This window comes from Oryzias melastigma, linkage group LG14 (assembly GCF_002922805.2).
Source record: "Oryzias melastigma strain HK-1 linkage group LG14, ASM292280v2, whole genome shotgun sequence".
Classification (NCBI taxonomy): domain Eukaryota; kingdom Metazoa; phylum Chordata; class Actinopteri; order Beloniformes; family Adrianichthyidae; genus Oryzias; species Oryzias melastigma.
The window spans coordinates 18,427,945-18,446,957 of record NC_050525.1 but is presented as its reverse complement, the minus strand read 5'-3'; the positions used below and the strand labels follow the sequence as shown (position 1 = coordinate 18,446,957).

At 38.1% G+C, this 19,013-nt stretch overlaps 2 protein-coding genes across 2 annotated transcripts in view; both read left to right on the top strand.

Annotated features, from left to right (window-relative positions):
• Positions 1-8,566, top strand: part of LOC112142733 (complement factor B) — a 10,986-nt gene extending 2,420 nt beyond the window's left edge. Inside the window, exons 5-18 of the mRNA XM_024266279.2 lie at positions 387-473; positions 611-750; positions 1,948-2,092; positions 2,186-2,311; positions 2,446-2,550; positions 2,625-2,762; positions 4,116-4,225; positions 4,329-4,461; positions 4,636-4,774; positions 4,859-4,935; positions 6,797-6,897; positions 6,983-7,103; positions 7,185-7,234; positions 8,180-8,566. Of these exons, the coding sequence (XP_024122047.1) occupies positions 387-473; positions 611-750; positions 1,948-2,092; positions 2,186-2,311; positions 2,446-2,550; positions 2,625-2,762; positions 4,116-4,225; positions 4,329-4,461; positions 4,636-4,774; positions 4,859-4,935; positions 6,797-6,897; positions 6,983-7,103; positions 7,185-7,234; positions 8,180-8,353 (1,646 nt within the window). The 3' untranslated portion in view covers positions 8,354-8,566. The remainder of the gene's footprint in view (positions 1-386; positions 474-610; positions 751-1,947; positions 2,093-2,185; positions 2,312-2,445; positions 2,551-2,624; positions 2,763-4,115; positions 4,226-4,328; positions 4,462-4,635; positions 4,775-4,858; positions 4,936-6,796; positions 6,898-6,982; positions 7,104-7,184; positions 7,235-8,179) is intronic.
• Positions 8,567-13,238: 4,672 nt separating this feature from the next.
• layna (layilin a) lies at positions 13,239-18,995 on the top strand. The gene is made up of 8 exons (XM_024266269.2): positions 13,239-14,062; positions 14,165-14,185; positions 14,332-14,629; positions 15,652-15,809; positions 15,893-15,937; positions 16,011-16,070; positions 16,144-16,240; positions 16,399-18,995. The coding sequence occupies exons 1-8, from the start codon at positions 13,987-13,989 to the stop codon at positions 17,105-17,107; spliced, it is 1,464 nt and encodes a 487-aa protein (XP_024122037.1). The 5' UTR covers positions 13,239-13,986; the 3' UTR covers positions 17,108-18,995.
• Positions 18,996-19,013: the final 18 nt, after the last annotated feature.

The following is a 19,013-nucleotide window of genomic DNA, read 5'->3' as shown; positions in this document are numbered from 1 at the left end:
TATATATATATATATATATATATATATTTGTTATAGGCTGATATTAAAATTGAAAGAAATACTAAAAATTAAAAAAGGAAAAAAAAACTGTATAAATTTGAAACTTGAATGTAAATAAAACTTTAAACCTAAAACTGTTACTAAATGTATTTATTGTATGTATTTATTAACGTACAGTTTCAATTTAGACTTCTTATTCATGTTTTCACTGCTGAGTCTAATTTTAAATTGGGGCGAGGCTTTGGACTGTTGAGTCCCAATATGTACTTTCCAAATTAAAACTGTTCTATTCAAATATTTAGGATCCAACATAAATTATAGATGTAAGAAAAAACTCACTCAAGAAAAAAAAACAACTTTGTGTTTGTGTCTTTTTCTCTTTGCAGCCAAATTCACATACGACACTTCACAGGAAGTCTCAGAAGCATTTGGGAGTTCCATCAGAGAAACCCTCACCACCTTGCAGTCCACAAGTGAGTTTACAAACCATACTTTGACTATTCATGTTCAGTATCTTTGGAGTACCCAATCTAGTCTAGATTTTTTTTAATCCTGCACAGTACTTAAACACATCTGACGTGAATAATACAGTAAAGGTTTTCTTGCTCAGATGACACTCAGGCTGGGAGAAAAATCCGCATTTCAAAGAATGGGACTCTCAACATCTACATCGCCTTGGACATTTCAGAGAGTATTGAAGAAAAACACTTCAAAAAAGCAAAGGAGGCCATCATTACACTTATTAAAAAGGTAAAAGTCATGAATAAGCTGACTGTGTAGGAACTCTGCTGGCTTTATGTCCTGATAAAATTTAAAGTGATGCTTGTGCTGTGTTGTTTATTTATCTGTTCACTGCTACAAAGAGCCACAAAAAGGTTGAGGACCACTGGAATGTAGGGTGTAGGATTTTGGCTAAAAGTGACATCATCATAATTAAAAGATCTCTGGGAGCACTATGAAACTAGATCCAAATATTATAGGAGTGGGTCTTTAAATCACTAAATTTGTCATGCTTCTTCAGAAATAAAAGTTATATTTTCCCTTAAAAAGGAAATAAACTGCATAAAGGTTTCAAATTGTAAATATTTTAAAGGCTGATGATGGCCTCGCAGGCAGCCAGGGTCTTTGAAAGATTCAAACTTATGACGTTAAAGAATGAAAAGAATTGTTAGAACACAGGAACAAGCGTTTCAGTCCAGAAAGCTCCAAAAACATTTGTGTATCTGCTCCCTTTCTGTATACTGAAAGTGCTGAGTCAGCACCACCGATTTCGAACACTCGTTCCGTCGGTTCAGGGGTCTCAAAAGGGGGTGAAGATTCATTTTGAAAGGTGCTGGCCGCACACCTGCTGAGCTGTGAAAACATGCTGGAAGTCCAGCTATAAGTGCAGCATACCGCTACAACCAATCTGTCATCCGCTGCTATAAAACTAGACATACTTAGCAGAAACCGAAACGATTCAGAAATGTGGATTCAACATTTTTTTCTCGTATCTCAAGAAAGGCTACATATAAACTCAGTTGTTTGGCAGCCGGCGTGTCTGAATTATGCACAGAGCTTTTTAAACACAGTCTCATAAGCACATTTGACAACTTGATCGCACTTACCCCACATGAGTTTTGCTGCCAGCACAGCAGCCCATTAGGAGTAAATCTAATTACAAATCATAACTGTGAGTGATGTGTCTTGGCACGGATCCTCTGGCTGGTAGTCAATGCACACCACTGGAAATACTTTTCACTGATAAATGATTCAATTAATTGATCAAATAAAAAAAGGAGACCTTTGAATTGTTGAACAGCATCGGATGAAGAAATTATTTTTACATCAGTCCAACAAGTCAACATATACAGGATGTATTAGAGGTTTAATTCAATTCAATTTTATTTATAGAGCCCAAAATCACAAAGGAAATTTGCCTCATTTGGTTTTTATTTATCTCCACAGATCTCAACCTTCACTGTGACACCAAACTATGAAATTATCTTTTTCTCCTCTGAAGTGTTTGAAGTTGCCAACATTGTGGATTTTTATAGTGGCACAGAAAATCTGATTTCCGTCATCAAAAAGTTGGAAGCATTTAAAATAGGTGGTAAGGGAGAAACACTTGCTTCTCTACAAAATTGTTATGTGTTAGTGAGTGTTGAGTTTTTCATTTTGTGTGTTCTTGTGCATTCCCTGTTAGACAAGAGCACTGGAACAGATGTGAACGCTGCTTTAAAGACATTTGAAGACCGCATGGCTTGGATAGAAGAACGGGAAAAAGAGAATTTTCGTAAACATCGTCACGTCTTTCTCCTCTTCACAGACGGTAATTATGAAAGCTCTTTTACATTTTTTCTCTCGCCCTACTTTGCTAACACGTCAATCGGGTAAATTTCTGTCTTTTGCAAGCGGCAAACCTAAATGAAATATATTTGTCTGTGACAAAAACTCTTTCTCAAGGTGCGTACAACATGGGTGGCTCCCCGTTGCCAACATTAGCCAGAATAAAGAGCAGGGTCTACATGAGTCCCACAGGTGATCCTGGGTCAAGGTTGGAATATCTCGGTGAGTTCATAACCTAATGTATTGTTGCAGTTGCATTGCAGGTTAAAGAAGTCCTCTGGTTACTTGTGTTACAGAGAGCTACGTCTTTGGCATCGGAGCTGTCATCTTTGATGATGACCTGCAGCCCCTCACAGCTGGAACTGAAGAAGAAAAACATTACTTTAGACTGGAGAAAGAGACTAATTTAGCAGCAACTTTTGATAGTATAATTGGTAAGTTGTCCTTTATAGAGGAAAACTTCACAGTGGTGTTCCAAACTCACACAAGGATACTGTTTAAAAACATAGTACACTTTTGATATAAATGTGTTTTTTGTCTTTATAAGAAACTGAAGCTTACTGTATTATGTTATCCTCTCTTTCATTACATGTAGTCTAGTTTTCTTTTGCACAATCCAACAAACAGAATACTAAATCAGGATAAATACATATGTTTTAGGAAAAGAGGTATTTTAAATACTGTAATAAATAATGAGAATGGGATGTTTTCAGTCTCAAAAAATGGGCCTCAGAGTCTCGTCACTGTACCTCTGTGAAATCCCATCAATAAAAGGCACCCGTGTTTATGCATAACATAAATCTCCCCATACCATAATCCCACCGCCACTAGAGAACCTGATCAACTCTGTGCGAAAGAGCTGTATTGTACTGCATGAGACAAATGGTGGACACACCAGATACTGACTACTTTCTGAGTCCCCAGACCCCTCGAGTGAAACAAACAGCACGATTCAGAGTGGTCTTTTATTGTAGCCAGTCTAAGGCATGCTGTCTAATTAGCATCTTGATACGGCACACCTGTGATGTATGCACAACAAAGGAGAAGAGCAATATTAGTGCTGCCATAAAAACGATTATTTTAACTGTTGACTAGCCACCAATTATTTTTCCGATTAGTCAAACTAGTAAAGCCGATAATCAAAGATGAAAACCAACAAGTAAGAAGCTTTTTATTGCTTATAACTATATATTTAAGTAAACAGATTTTATATTACCGTACATTTCACAGGAATGTGAAAATGTAATATATTGACCCACTGAACAGTCAAATGAACTCCAATTACCTAGCATGCTAGCTGAAACAGCTCATTCCCATTTTTCCTGGATCAATATTTTCCACTTACTCTTTTTTTTTATATAAACTCTTAAGGAAACTGCTGTCATCAAAGAGAAAAATACTAGCACTTAACCCCTCACACAACCCCTCACCTGCTAAGAAAATGAAATTGTACAAAAGTACAGTGGAGAACAAATGTTTTATTGATAAAAAAAGAAGATTTATCTCTCTGTTTATGCTGTAATCAATACGTTTTTATTCCGATTGTGTGTAAATTTAAAGAGTTAAAGTCCGCAAATCATGGCACATTTATACCCTTAAACTTGCCTGACAACATGGGTGTACCAGGGGTTTAGGTTAGCCTGAGAACAAGCAAAATGTAAAAGGACCAAATAGCCTTAGTTTCAGCAGCAAACATGCTAAAAATATAAAGACTTTAGTAAAACTAAACACCAGTTTTTCACTGCCTTACTGGTTTCTTTTTAATCAATCTGCATTTCTTTCTACAGATGAAAATGAAGTCATTGGCCTCTGCGGTCTGCACAGAACTTATGATCTCCTAGGAAACAAAGCTAGTATAAAGGCAATGTATCCATGGGTGGTGTTTATCAACATCCAGGTAAAAGGTCACTTAGTTTGTCAAAAAAAATATATATATATAACATAACATTACATAACTTTTCCTCAAACTTCATGAAACAAATGATTGCCTTCTATTTAAGGGCGAATCCCCAAAGAAGTGCCTGGGCTCGCTGGTGTCACCCGAGTTTGTCTTGACCGCTGCCCACTGCTTCATCTTCAGCGACGAACCAAAAAATGTCCAAGTGGAAATTGAAGACGGGCACGGCAGCAAAAGTAACATTTAACAATCGGCTTAATTAACTCTTATGAACATAACGTAATAATTAGCCTAAAAAACTGCTGAAATATCAAATTGTGATGGCTTTTAAGACACCAACAGAGAAAGATTTTTTTCCTGATAACAACCTTGTCATTTATACCCTCAATAACATTACTCCTTTCTTACAGATAAAAAAGTGAAAACGTTTAAGCTACATCCACAGTACAATGTTACGGCTCGAAAGAATCAAGGCGTGGAGGAGTTTTATGACTATGATGTTGCTCTCATCCAGCTGGAGAAACCTGTTAACATCTCCCATTCTGCCAGGTATTGTGCAGTAAATGATAATGGGACGTGTCATCTTTCTCTTTTTTGATTTAACTATTTGACATCAAAACTATTATTTTTCAGACCCATATGCATACCTTGTACTAAGCAAACCAAGGATGCTCTTAGACTCCCTCCGTCATCAACATGCAAAGATCAAGGTATAGTGACTTGGAATGTTAGGTTGGGGGTGTGAGGAGCTGTAAGCTGGTGGGAGTTTGTTTCAGGAAACGGTGAGGGGAAGAGGGGACAGGCTTACTCCATACTAATATTCACACCTTCAAGTCAGATGCAGATTTTTAATGAGTTTTTGCTGTTCTACAGACACTATGTCCTAGAACAGGGATCTGCAACCTGCGGCTCCGGAGCCACATGTGGCTCTTTTATCCCTCCTTGGTGGCTCTCTGGGTGAAGAAAAAGAAAATAGTAATTTTCAAAAATTTTGAGATAAGCAATTATTTTAGCAACATGCTAACATTTTTGGCTAATTTGTTATCTACTGGGGTTTTTAGGCTTATTTAGAGTTCAGTTTCTATTTTAGCAACAAACATTTTTGACTAATTTAGTTTACTGAGGAGTTTTATTCTAATTTGAGGTTTAACTAATAATATAGCAACAAGCAGATTCTTTTAGCTAATTTATTATCTACTGAAGTTTTTTGGGGATAATTTAGAATTTAGCTTCCGTTTTAGAACCAGGCTGACTTTTTGAGTAATTTAGTTTACTGAGGAATTTTAGGCCATTTAGGAGTTCAGATAGTAATTGAGCAACAAGCTAGCTTTTTTATGGCTAATTTGGCCTCTGATTAAATGCTTTATGCTAATTTGGAGTTAAGCTAATATTTTAGCAATATGCTAAAATTTTTGGCTAATTTGTCATGCTAACATTTTTGGCTAATTTGTTATCTACTTGAGTTTTTAGGCTAATTTAGAGTTTAGCTTTTATTTTAGTAACATGCTAACATTTTAGGCTGATTTAATTTACTTAGGAATTGTATGCTAATTTGGAGTTCAGCTAGTAATTAGGCAACAAGCTAGCTTGGTCACGAATTTGGCCTCTACTAAAGGTAAAACGTTTAAAAAAAATCCCATTTTGAGAAATGCTAGTTTTTTTAAATATATTTTTGCTTTTGTTTGTGCTAAAAAATAGTCATAATTCACGTTTATTAAAAAAAGAAAAAAGATGGCCATGAATGCAAATCCAAATCTCCTAAATGCTAAAGCAAGACTATACGGCTCCTTTTAGGTTTTGATCAGTAGAAAACAAGCCCAAATGGCTCTTTTACTGTTAAAGGTTGCCGACCCCTGTCCTAGAATATGCATAAACATAATTAAAAGACTACTGGGAACGCTTTGAAAATAGATCTAAAGATGATCAGAATGGGACTTTAAAGTACACGCTAGGGTCATTTTTATACAATAATTTAGTCAACTGGTTGCTTAGCTCCTCCTAAAGGGAGTCCGGGTTACTGTCACTGCAGTTCCTGTAAAGCTTCCGGCTCTCATTTAGCCAACTATTGATTTCAATGGCAGTCGGGTTTTACTGCACTGTTCTACTTCAACACAAATTTATGGTGCTTGTTAAAACAATGGGCCATTGATTTTAAACATTGAAGAGGAAAGTGGAGGGTTCTTTCTATCCTCTGGTCAACCTAATTTCTTCAAAATTCTACCAAGACAGATGAAAAAAAAAAATTTGACTGTCACTACTGCTGTCAGCAAAAATGTATTCCTCGGAGCACAATAAGCTAAACTAATTCCCAACACATCATCTGAGCAGCCGTTGTTTTTCAGCAGATAGTTCACAGCTACTGGTTGGAAATTTTAAGTGAACATCAGGTGATACAGATGCCATAATCCAGATACCTGTGGAGATTTGACCAAGGGCATTCAGCAGAAAGCAGGAAACCAAGCTGCACTGGTAGATCTGGAAAACTCAGGCTGGATTGTCTCAGAGTAAGAAAAGACTTTCCTGCCTTCAGTTTCACCAAAATGAAATATTCATTTTTCTTTTTCCGGACAGAGGAGCTTTTATTGAAAAACCAACAGGAAAGACTCAGTTTCTTGACTCGGTTGGAGCCACTAGTTGGTGAAAAAGACGTCTATGCAAAGCTTGGAGATAGCGTGAGTTTTTTTGTCTGAATATTTTTGATGATTTACTCATGTTATCAAAATGTAATCACTTGACCTTTTTATGCTCTCAACGCAGAGAGATCTATGCATCAAAAAAGCATTGGAAGCAAAGGGAATAAAAGCAAAAGACCCGAAGATTCCTGTGACGGATAACTTTCTGTGCACTGGCGGTGAGAGGGAGCACATAGCATGCACTGGTATGTTCCCTGTCCACACAGCTCATCTTCACCTGCAGTGAAACTTGATAACCCATTGTATTTGTTTTATCTCTTGTACAGGTGACTCTGGAGGAGCTGTGTTCAAGAACTATGAGGATCGCACTATACAGGTAAAGAAAAAGTAAAATAAATAATTATGGAGTTGGGTTTACCATGAGGGTAGTTTGAGTTGAAGAATTTTGTCAGATAATTAGAAAAACAAGTGTATTAACTAGGAAAAGTATGGGTAAAATGCTGCTTGTAGTATAATATGCTCAGACCGCCCCCAACAACGTGAGTTCAAGCAACCACTGCCAATGACAAGTCTTTGTAAATGGGTGTAAGTGGGTAAAATGGGTGTTGAAGAGTTACCGTAACCTAAAGAATGTAGAGTTAATTCTTTTTTTTCTAGAAGTTATGCCAGTGAGCAGAACTTTAGTCTCAGATTTTGAACAGAAAAAAGCTCTCACTGGTTTAATTTTGAAAACAGGAAGCTTCAGCGACACGAAGATTTATTTACTTCCGGTGAGAGCAGCGTTGCCAATGCAGCTTTGCTTTAGTTTATAAACTTAAGATCTAACATTATTCTGAATTTCAGAGCAATAAATACATCGCCCCCAGATAATATTTTACTACATTCTACTATATCTATAAAAATCACGAATCAGCGATCTTGAACGTTGCAAATATTCTTACTCGAATTTTTGGGATCAGATCTCAAGTATCCTAGCGCTCGGATACTCGTTTCAGTCCTGATAGCGAGAAGTGGACATAGCCCAAGTCTTTCATTTATTGGAATAGAGCTGTGAAAGGAAAACCATAGAAGTAGTTTCACAAGATTTGCACCGCTTCAATATTTCACACCAAGCGAATCCCGAGTGTAGGTGGCGGACATGTGGAAGTAAACAGAAGAAAAAGAAGATGAAGCCCCTCCCTGCTCATCCCGTGTGAACACCATGTCCTGAAAGCGTGTACAAGGATGGCTATAGCGTTCTTGAACACGTATCACATGCCTAGTATGAATGTAGCTCCAGACGATAAAGTCCACTTTCCTACAGCATCTTTGTGTTCCACAGATTGCATTGGTCAGCTGGGGAACCCAGGAGCTTTGCACTGGAGGTGGTATGATAGAGTCAACCGAGAAATCCAGAGATTTCCACATTAATCTTTTCAAAATGATTCCTTTTCTCAAAGAAATCATGGGAAATGATGACTCGGATGACTTTGCATCCATTGGATTTATAGACTAATAAAGACATTCCATTGAGAAAGTCTCTTAGATAAGAGGCAAAAATGTCTTTAATTCAAAAAAGCTACAATGTTCCTTCTTTTTAACACTGTTTCTGCTGTTAAAGACATTGACTTTTGCCAGTACTTCTGCCACTTAAATGATTCAAGCTGCTGTCTCAAGCTGACATAATACACACTGTACACTTCATCAATAAAGCACTTTTTTTCCTCATTCCAGTCACAAGCATGTTTGTAACAGAAGCCAGTCAAAGAACGACAGCATGTCATCTAGCTCTTGTTTTGCAAGAATATCTGGTCAACTGGACTTTAAAGACCGTCTTCTATGAAAATAGGGTTTTGGTGTTTAAAAGATGGTTTTCTGGCATTTTTCTCATGATGGAGGACACATATAAAAAGAACCAAGTTTAAATTAACATTTCTGAGTATTTCTTTATTTAAATCATTGAATGATGTTTAAAAAAGATGGTAGGTGTTATGTAGAGGCTACAATGGGCAGACTACAAGCTCCCTGCTGCGCTACATTGACTCTGCAGAAACTATGTTCTAGAAAACAACAGGTTTTTGAATTTTGGGTAAAAAAGAAGATGTCATAATTAAAAGACCACTGGGAATGCTTTACAACTTTTCATGTTGTTTGGAACATTTGGACCCTCACTTACCGGAATTGCTACCAGCTGACATGAATTCAAATCTATGGCTCTGTTTTTCTTAGAAAAAAAAGTATTTACTTTCACCAAAATGGATCAGATAAAGCAATGTTTACAGCGATCGACAGTGTTCTGTCATAAAACAAACTCTGAGGCAGACAGAACCTGTTTATTTGATCTGAAGGCACAACTTTGCCAAAACAAGCAAAAAGAGAGAAGAGTTCCCATAAATGATGAGCAGCAGCGTCCTCTCATGACCTGAACACGGCGTTATCAGAAACAACCTGGAGGTCAGCTGTGGACAGGGACGAGACACTGTTCACAAGGGAAAGTAGGTCAGTAATCGGATTTACCTGAACTAAATGTCTCTCATTAAAACATTAAAAAGTCATATATTTTTAATAAACTGAAGGGATTTAAACCAAACTTAAATTTGATTAAACTAAACAAAAGTTATTTGGTTTATGATAGCTTGCATCCTATAAAAAATGTGGACCAAATATTTTAATTTGGGTTTATTATGGAATTTCTGAACTGCAAAAAATAAATATAAGGGTAAATTTTTAAGACAGACTTTCTTATTTTCTTTATTATTTAAAAAAATATTTTTTTCAAGAGCATTTTAGTAACAAAATAATCTTAGTTTAAGAAAACATGTCTTAGTAACTAGAATTTTTTTCTTAAAATAAGAATTCTTGGTAAGACTAATTTGTTACGCCATTGGCAGATTTATTCAGTTTATTTGAATAGAATAGTTAAGTTTTTTTGCTTATTTCTAAGGGGCATGTTTTTATTGTTTTTTTTTTGTTTGTTTTTTTTTTCAGAGGATAAAACCTCCTAAAAGTTAATATTTAAAGGATCATAGTGTCCGTCTTCACAAATTACCCAACAATTGTCTTTTTCGAGATAACATTTTTTCGATTAAATTACTTTTTATTACTCAGAAATACAAATATAAGCCTCCAGTCCTCAGCAGATATGATCATAACTCATGTGTCTGCTTGGCTGTAATGGGCCCATCCGGCAGCAGCTCGGGTCGCTCACTCAGGGCCCATTCCCAGCCCTCCTGTAGGATCGACGCATTGCGGTCCGACCATCTGTGTGGCTGCAGGCCAAAGCCAGATCATTCAAATTAGATTTAGCTTCAAGTTAACTTATTTTTTGTCCCTAATTCAGTTTCTCTTTTTGGCTTTAAGATCAAAAGGAGCTAAATTTGTCAGCTTTATTTTTACAGCCTGACTCAAACAAGGCTGTTACACAGAGAGCAATTTGTTGTGGTCACGATCACTTTATGGCATTGAACCATTTGAATTTTACTGTTATGAGTTTATAGCTCTCCCCTTAATAAATACACTTTTAGCAACCTTTTTTACTGATGGGTATTAGCCGCAACATCAGAGGGTTTTACGCTCCCTTTGGTCTGGGATGTACTGGTTCCCATGGGAACATTCATTTACCTTAACTAATTGTGAGTGAGGGAGGAGGACAGAAGAAGACAGACAGTGTGGGAGAAGAGATGAGTGGAGAGGCTTAATCTAATGAAAGCCTCTCCAGTTCCCTGATACTGTAAACAGAGAGGAAATTCAAATCAAGAGCCATCCCTTATTGAGTTCACCAACCTCTACGTCGTCTCTTTTATTTCTCAGGCCTTCCTTCTTGATCGTAGACGAAGCCAGGTCTGGATCTAACCTGATTAGCGGCGTATGAATGCAGCCGTTTGCATAAGTGCAGCGTTTTTCGGGGCAGCCCGGCTCTCTCCTCCCCTCCTTTTTTTTCCCTATACGCTTAACGCGCTGAATATTCCTGATGAAGCATCCTGCTGCCTAAACTCTGCCTGATCTGTCTCTCTGTGAGCTCTAAATCAACCTTATGGGCCATTCCAGAGATTGCTGCCATTAAAAACTGCACACATACACATTTCCTCCTGTTCTGAGCTCTGACGAGAAGTTCACTGAATCCACAGCTTCTGCTCACCCCCGCCTGTGTCCGGCTAAACAAATTACAGCTCTGCTATAAACTCTTGTGTTGAATATGCTTCTGTATATTTGTTAACTCGGAGAGATGAAATGTATTTGCTTGCAGCAGACTCCCTGCAAATGTTTCAGTCAACAGCCGAACCTGAGATCCAGGAGGAATAACGTGTCCAGATCCCGCTGAGGATTTTGCTAGGTCATCCGCCCACAAGTGTTTTATAGACTTGATGCACCTAATAGGGGAGTGGTCTTGGAAGAGTAAGGCTGGCACAACCACCAGTATAGGCTCACTTTTGCAGGAATTAGACTCCACCGGATTTAACCGATCTTATTATGACAGGTATTGACCTTACAAAGTGGGACTCTAAACTTTTATCTCTTTGGGCTTTCTTGAAGTCATGGCCTCAACCTGAAGTGCTTTTCGGATGCTGGTAAAGTGGTCAGGAATTAACAATTAACAATTAACAACAGGTGCACTTCAGTGGCAAACAGGACTGGTGTTACATGTGGAGGTCATTTCAAGTTTCTCCCTCTTGATCTTTTTTGGCTGGTTTTCCACTCGTGCTGATCAAAAAAGGAGAAAATGTACAAAATGTATATTATTCTGTCTTATTACATTTTAAGTATATGAGGAATAAAAATGCTTAAAGTTTTCATGTTTAAATTATAGGCAACGCATTTCAAGTTTTACACATCAGCATCTGAGGTATTTAAAATAAACACGTGTAAAAAAAAGGCTTTTTTTTCTGCATTACAAAGGATGAAACAGATCATCTAATGTGAGAAAACAACAGACTCTGTAGGATTAGTGATGATATAAAGCTCCATAACAAAGACCTAAAACTGTATTTAAAAAACATTTAACATTAAGTAAAAAAAAATAACCTTTTGAGGGAATCCTTAATTAAATACCAAAGATATCTATATGGAGATGCCTGAGAATAATCTGATTACTCCGGCTGGCATCATTAATAACACCAGACAGGCAATAGAACAGAGTCAATTCAGAGCATTAACATTTGCATCCACATGTTCAATCATCTTTAGGGGACTTAACCAGAGAATGGATGATTCAGACTCAAAGTTCTGACTGCTAGCTGGCAAACAGTTTGAGGTGTCCCTAATGCAGCCCTTTGTTTGTCTCTTATCACTATGGCAACATTACATGTTTGGGACATTTATCTGATGATGGAGGACAAATATGAAGACAGTTAAGATTAAAATAGAATTTATGAGTATGTCTTTATTCAAAACATGAATCAGGAAAAGGGGGTATTTGTGATGTAGAAAATACGATGGGGAAGGGGGGCGGGATTGCTCTGTGTTGATAGGCCCACCCACAACTCAGAGGCAAATTTCTAATGAACTACACCCATTCCAAAAAACTATGTCCTGAAAGACAACAGATATTTTTTATTTGACTAAAAAATGCATAATCGTAAATAAAAGACGACTAAGAATGCTTTAAAAACAGCCCTAAATATTTTTGTTGTTCGAGATGTAAATCTCTTCTTCTAGCTGACTCTTCCAGATCTACCACCTTTTTGCTCTCTAATCATCTTTACCCCCGCCTGCTGCAGATCGAGTGTGAGCCAATCAGATCCTGAGTCACCTGATCCAAGATGGTAGATCTATGCATGGGCACATCTGCCTCATCAAAACAGATACATTTCACTCCCTGTGGAATTTGGACATACCCAAAGACTTTGATTGAACGTGAAATAACTGCATGAATGAGTGGCAGCTTGTTTTCTACGATTCCTTGGAAGCAACCATTGACTATATGTGAGAATTAGACCAGGTAAGTGTGAGGTCACCCCTAAAAAATAACTTGCTTCTAACAAAATTAAGGCAGTTCAGTCTCAATTTTTGAAAGCATGCTTTCAAACCTTTCAAAAGAAGATCACATGCTTTTATTGAGGCATCCAATTGGTCAGTTTATAACTACAGAAAAAAAGAAAAAAATAACTCCAAAACAGCCTAAAAACTTTTTTTAAAAGCCTAAATTAGCCAAAACAGCTAGCATGTAGCTGAATTATTAGCTAAACTCCAAAATAGCTTAAAAAAAATCTTAGTAAGTTAGTCTAAAAAGCTAGCAGAATGCTGATTTTCAAAACTTTAAAACAGTAACTTTTTAACATAATTATGAATAATAAAATTAAATAAGCATATTATTCCAGAATAAATCAACTTAACCCTAAATATGTTTCAGTATTTTACTCTCCATAAAAATATATCAAATTTATATATCAAATTTAAACTAGTTAGAAATAAGCGCAAGATAACATCGGGCCATAAGTAACAATAAAATAAAATGATCTGGCCTCGACTTTGACACATGTGATCTAAATTACTTTTTTTTTCTCTTTGAAACTTCATGGAACTAAAAATATAATGGTACATTTTAACTGCAGATTTATGTAAATCAAATTTTTTATTGTCCTTTTGAATATTTTTATGCTATTCAGACACGTTTGCATGTTAAAAATGACTCTTTCCAACAGACTGGAAGCTGCTGCAGGGTGGACCTTAGAGGAAATGTTTAAATACCTCTGATCGAGTTAAAGGAGATCATTTTCATGTAGCACTTTTGTAATGATAATATCAAAGCTCGAATAATGAGAGATGGATGGAAATCTGCCTCTTGTCAGCGTTTACGACGAGATGCACTCGTGTGATTAGATGTCCCGGGATCGATGCTGCCCCTTCTCCCCATCATTAAGACTGCTCTTAACAGATTACAGCCCCCTCCCAAACCCGCAGTCCCGTATCCCACTGCTCCTCCTCCCGGATCACAAACCTTTTCTTTCAACAGACAGAACACCGCACTCTATTTGCTCTCCATTCTCTCTTTATTTTTATTTTATTTTTTTAATTTTTCTCACTTCTTCTGTGGTCCAGGTGATTTTTTTGTGGGGGGTTTCACTTCAATTCTGACTGAAGATCGGACAGAAATGAAAAAGAGCAAAGTAAAACAGAAGCTGGGCACTAAACAATAGGTGGAAACCAAAGATGGACCTCCTCATCATTCAGTCTCTTTTCCTTCTTTTTTGCTTTGATCCATCAGTAGGAAAAAGCCTCATCACGGGTAAGTTATAGAATAATAAAAAAAAAAAAGATAATAATGTTTGAATAAACAGTGGATTTGTCTCTGTTTACACACACTGATGCCACACTGGACTTCTGGAAGCTGACTTATTTGAAGCCAGAGGTTTGTAAAAGTGTTTTTTTATGTAGAAGTTTGTCAGAAAGAGAACAGCTTTTAAACTTTACAAAAAAAGTTAATCTATAAAGTCAATTTTGGAGAAACCATGGGGGTAGTTTCATGCTCCATCATCACTCAGTGTGTGTGTTTAGGTCAGCGTGTGTGCAGAGCCGGAAAAGGGAAGCCGTGCTACAAGCTGGCCTATTTCTCGGAGCTCCGCTGGAAGCTAAACTTCGCGGAGGCAGATCTGGCCTGCAAACGGGACGGAGGCCAACTGCTCAGCGTGGAATCCGAGTCCGAGCAGAAGATCATCGAGCAGCTCATCACCGAGCTCCGCCCAACAGATGGAGACTTCTGGATCGGTCTGAGGCGCAATGATGCTTTGGAAGACAACATCCCCGACTGCTCCTCGCAGTACTACTGGCTGGACGGGAGCAGGTCCACGTTCAGGTGGAAGAAGAGCTCTTTCTTCTCGGGAAAAATAGGTCCCAGTTCTACATTACAGAAAACCTTGAGAAGAAATTTGAATTATTTTGTTAACTGAAAGGTATTCTGTATTAATTTCTTAAATAAGGGAAAAATCTTTTGATTTTATAGGTTTTTAAAAACATTTACTTTTTTGTCAGTGTGAATAAATCTCTTCATTCTTCAGACTACAAGTGAAAATTGTTTGTTTGCAGATAAAATTGCCTCCTCTTAAAAACACAAACACACATAGAGGCTCCTAAAGGGAGATTAGTTGAAGTTCTTTGTTGACAATTCCAACAGTACTGTATTTTTCCGAGAATAAGTCACGTTTTTTGTCATAGCCAGGGGTGCGACTTATATTTGTGTTTTCTTCTTTGTTTTGCTTTTTTTTTTTGGCTCCAGCGATTTATACTCCATTGCATCGTATGCCATAAAAATACACATAATTATTATTTCTCAGCTAAAGTGAAAGAAATTCACCTCTCAATTCATAATGGTGGCTAAACCTGAACTGACAGCTGAGACGCTGGATGCTAACTTTTGCGCTAGCATCCTTTTAGCATACGTGACAGGATAAAAAACAAGAACACATCTAAGCATATTTACATTAATTCTCAAGTTTAGTCTGAATTTAAAAAAAAATGTGTGTTTTAGCTAACTGGACAGCTACTTTTTCTGCTAACTTTTAGGTAGCAGTACAGCTGTTAGCAAGAGCAAAAATGTTGCAAGGTAGCTTCTACACTCAGTTCAGATTGAAAACAGTGAAAATTTGGCACAAATTTAGCAGAATGCTCAATAACTTATTGATATTTAGAGTTCAACTTCAATGTAACAACTTTATGTTCTTTGAGAACCTTAAAGCCAAGCAAAATGGACAGCTCTGTTATTACGGAAGCTAAAGAACTATATGGTTAACCTTTCTTTTGTCTGTAGCACGACCGAGCTCTGCTTTTAGTTCTTTAGCAGAATTCGGCAGCAAAACAAACAGTTTCATTTTGTTTTAGAAACTGGCACTTTGATGAGCCGTCGTGTGGCTCCGAGGTGTGTGTGGTCATGTATCACCAACCGTCCGCCCCGCCTGGCCTCGGAGGAGCCTACATGTTTCAGTGGAATGACGACAACTGTGAGACAAAGAACAACTTCATCTGCAAATACACAGCAGGTATATCTTTATTGGTTCATTTTGCTTCATTGAAATGTTCTTGTATCCAGATCTTTACAAGTTTTTATTTGTTCTCTCTATAGAGAGGTCGCGGGGACCTGCTTTAACCCCCAACGCCACACTGACAGGTGACTGAGGGACCACTCACCCGATACTTTCTGGTTTTAAAACTCTTGAGTATTATCCTTTCCTTGTGTACAGATGTTCTCCCTTCACCCGAGCTTCCGGAAGAACCAAATTACCCAAGACAGAACAGAACAGGTCAGACTTATGGACTCGGCATTTTACCTGCAACCTCCAGGACCATCAATTCTGAAATCTCTGTGTCTTCTAGCCATGAATCTGGTTTACGTCATCATTCCCACCATCCCGCTCTTACTGTTGCTGCTGACGGTAATGGGAGTCTGCTGCTTCAAGATGCTCATCACCCGGTGAGGCCGACTGGAACTCCTATCTCATAAGGATTGTTTCTGCTTTCAAAGATCCAGGATTTGAACAAGGCCAGAGGCTCTAGAGTTTAGAAGTCTGTGAAGTACAGACTTTTTTTCTCCAGATCTGTTAAATGTTTAAATCTGTGTGTGTGTTACAGCAGAAGGAAACAAAAGAAACCAGAAGTGGGTCATACCGACCCGGGGCCTGGCACCAGCCCAACCTCAACTGACGTCTACAACATTATTCGCTCCCAGAAAGATGACGACCTACTTTCCGCTCGTCCGCAGACGAAGAACACTTCGTTCTTGTGCTCCTCCCCTGACACGCCAACGGGCGACTACGACAACCTCGGGGGCCGGGACACAGAGAGCGGTTTTGTGACACTTGCCAGCACGGAAAGCTGCTTGCTGACCTTTGACCTGAACGAGCACAGCCTTGGGCGGCGAGCTCCGCACGACTACAACAACATGAGCTTGGGGCGCCTGGGTAAGAGGGACCTGAACGACGGCAGCCTAAGCCGCCTCGGTAACCGAGACTTTTACGACCGAAGTCTGGGTCGTCGCACAACAAAAAGCGAGCATTACAGCCACGGCAGCATGTTCGGGGAGCACGGACTCTACAACGGCACCATCAGAGCAGCAAGTGAACTCGACGAGCTCAGGCCCGGAGGTCACGCGGGAAAATTCGACCTGTACCAGACGTACGTCTCCAACGGGAAGCACGACACTTTCCAAACCAGCCTGGGAACGTACAGAAATCGGAAATCCTTCCACGCAAATCTGGATTGCTACAGGAACAGAGGGAACCTGGACAGTGGACATGGAGGCTTCACGGACCACGAGTGGATCGTCAGAGGACACTACTGATCTGCAGAGGAGAAAGGACTCCAAGGACAACCACTGAACTTTGTAAATGCTCGTCTAGGACGTGGGTAGAAATCAGGTCCAAAAATGGTAAAACGAGGTTGTGTCCAAATTCCTTCACTACTCTCTACTTATATTCACCATTTTGAAGAGGAATGTTAATCTAAAACTGCCCTCGAAAAGTTCAAGAAGTCTCTGAGAAAAGCTAGTGTGCATCGATGTTCACTAGATTGGCAAATATAGACCACAATGCATTGCATTGAAGAGTTTTTCATGTGGAAAAAAATGTATTTACATTCTTTTTTATAAACCTTTCCTTTTCACACACAATGGATTCATAAATAGCCTACGTAAAATGTTCATATTTATTAGGTTTTCACTTCAGTAAATAATTATATAATGCTTTAAAAAATAGAATAAATTACTTTTGAAATCCAGAGCACTATATAGTTTTTCAGTATTTAGGGAATTTGGACATACCCAAAGACTTTGATTGAACGTGAAATAACTGCATGAATGAGTGGCAGCTTGTTTTCTACGATTCCTTGGAAGCAACCATTGACTATATGTGAGAATTAGACCAGGTAAGTGTGAGGTCACCCCTAAAAAATAACTTGCTTCGAACAAAATTAAGGCAGTTCAGTCTCAGTTTTTGAAAGCATGCTTTCAAACCTTTCAAAAGAAGATCACATACTTTTATTGAGGCATCCAATTGGTCAGTTTATAACTACAGAAAAAAAGAAAAAAATAGGATTAGCAAGAACATACTAGAAAATAGGGTGTCAGAGCAAGAATTGTTATTCTGACAAATATAATAGCTGTTTTTTTTCTTTAAACAATTTACAACCAGTAGTTACTTTTTGTTTAGAACATGAGTCCAGTTCTCATATACAGTCATTGGAAGCCTCATCTTGCCCTAAAGAGTGACATGTATGTGTATGTTTTTGATTTCTGAGACAAAATGATGTGTTTGCAAGCATTGGGAACATGAGATTCAGCAGCGGCAGCTTTTTTTTTAGGTTTTTTAAAAAGGATTCTTTTTTTTGTGTCACAGGCAAAATCAAAATTGTGTTTTTGAGGTTGTTATAGTTTGTTTACAGATGTGCTTTTGTCTCCAAAGCCTCTTCTAGGACCCCTGTGTCAGAAGGGGTTAAGAGAAGGTTAAATAACAGAAATTAGAGTGCAGTTAACTGCCTTACCGGTCTATCAACAAGCTAAGCATTAGGTTTATGCAGAAAGGATCCATGCATGAAATAAAATATATATATATATTGTGTTTATGGTTGTGCATCAGTTTTAATCTTTATTTTGACTTTACAGTAATTCCATTGCATGTTTGGGGCCGGCCTCCAGATTCAAACATGTACAAAGACATGATTTGGTGCAAAGCCATCGTATGAATTTAAAAAAACCCAAAGAGGCCATTAAAGCTGAACTTCCAACTGACCAGTGAAAGGATCTCATACATCCTTATAGCCTGTTTGCACGGCTTTGTCATGCTGTCGTTGCCTGGTCGGATGTACAAGGTTTTAAGCCTCGTTGCTCCCTGTAGTGATAGCATTTTAACGACACTGAAGTTCAGCAAAAAGGAGAAACGTCCATTCAGCAAACCCACTTTGCATTTTGGAAGTCCTTTGAATTGATGTGTACAGAAATCTACTGTTTTCCCCCTTAATTTCTTACATTTTAATAAAAATATAACTTCTATAGCTGTTCCGGTTTGAGTGCCTGCAGCCCAAATACAGATGATGGCATGAGTGAGCAGAGAATGATCATACAGATATGCATCAACAGTATTTATTCTGTCTTGGAATCTCTCCTGCATCTAAGATTTGTTTGTAAATTCCTCACACATCTTCCAATAAAAAGGAATTAAAGCAAAAAACAACAATCCTCTTCACGCTTCTTC

Coding starts and splice junctions, on each gene's coding strand:
- layna (XM_024266269.2), top strand. CDS start 13,987: ATGGACCTCCTCATCATTCAGTCTCTTTTCCTTCTTTTTTGCTTTGAT. Junction 14,630..15,651: donor GGGAGCAGGTCCACGTTCAG/GTGGAAGAAGAG, acceptor ATTTTGTTTTAG/AAACTGGCACTTTGATGAGC. Junction 15,810..15,892: donor CATCTGCAAATACACAGCAG/GTATATCTTTAT, acceptor TTCTCTCTATAG/AGAGGTCGCGGGGACCTGCT.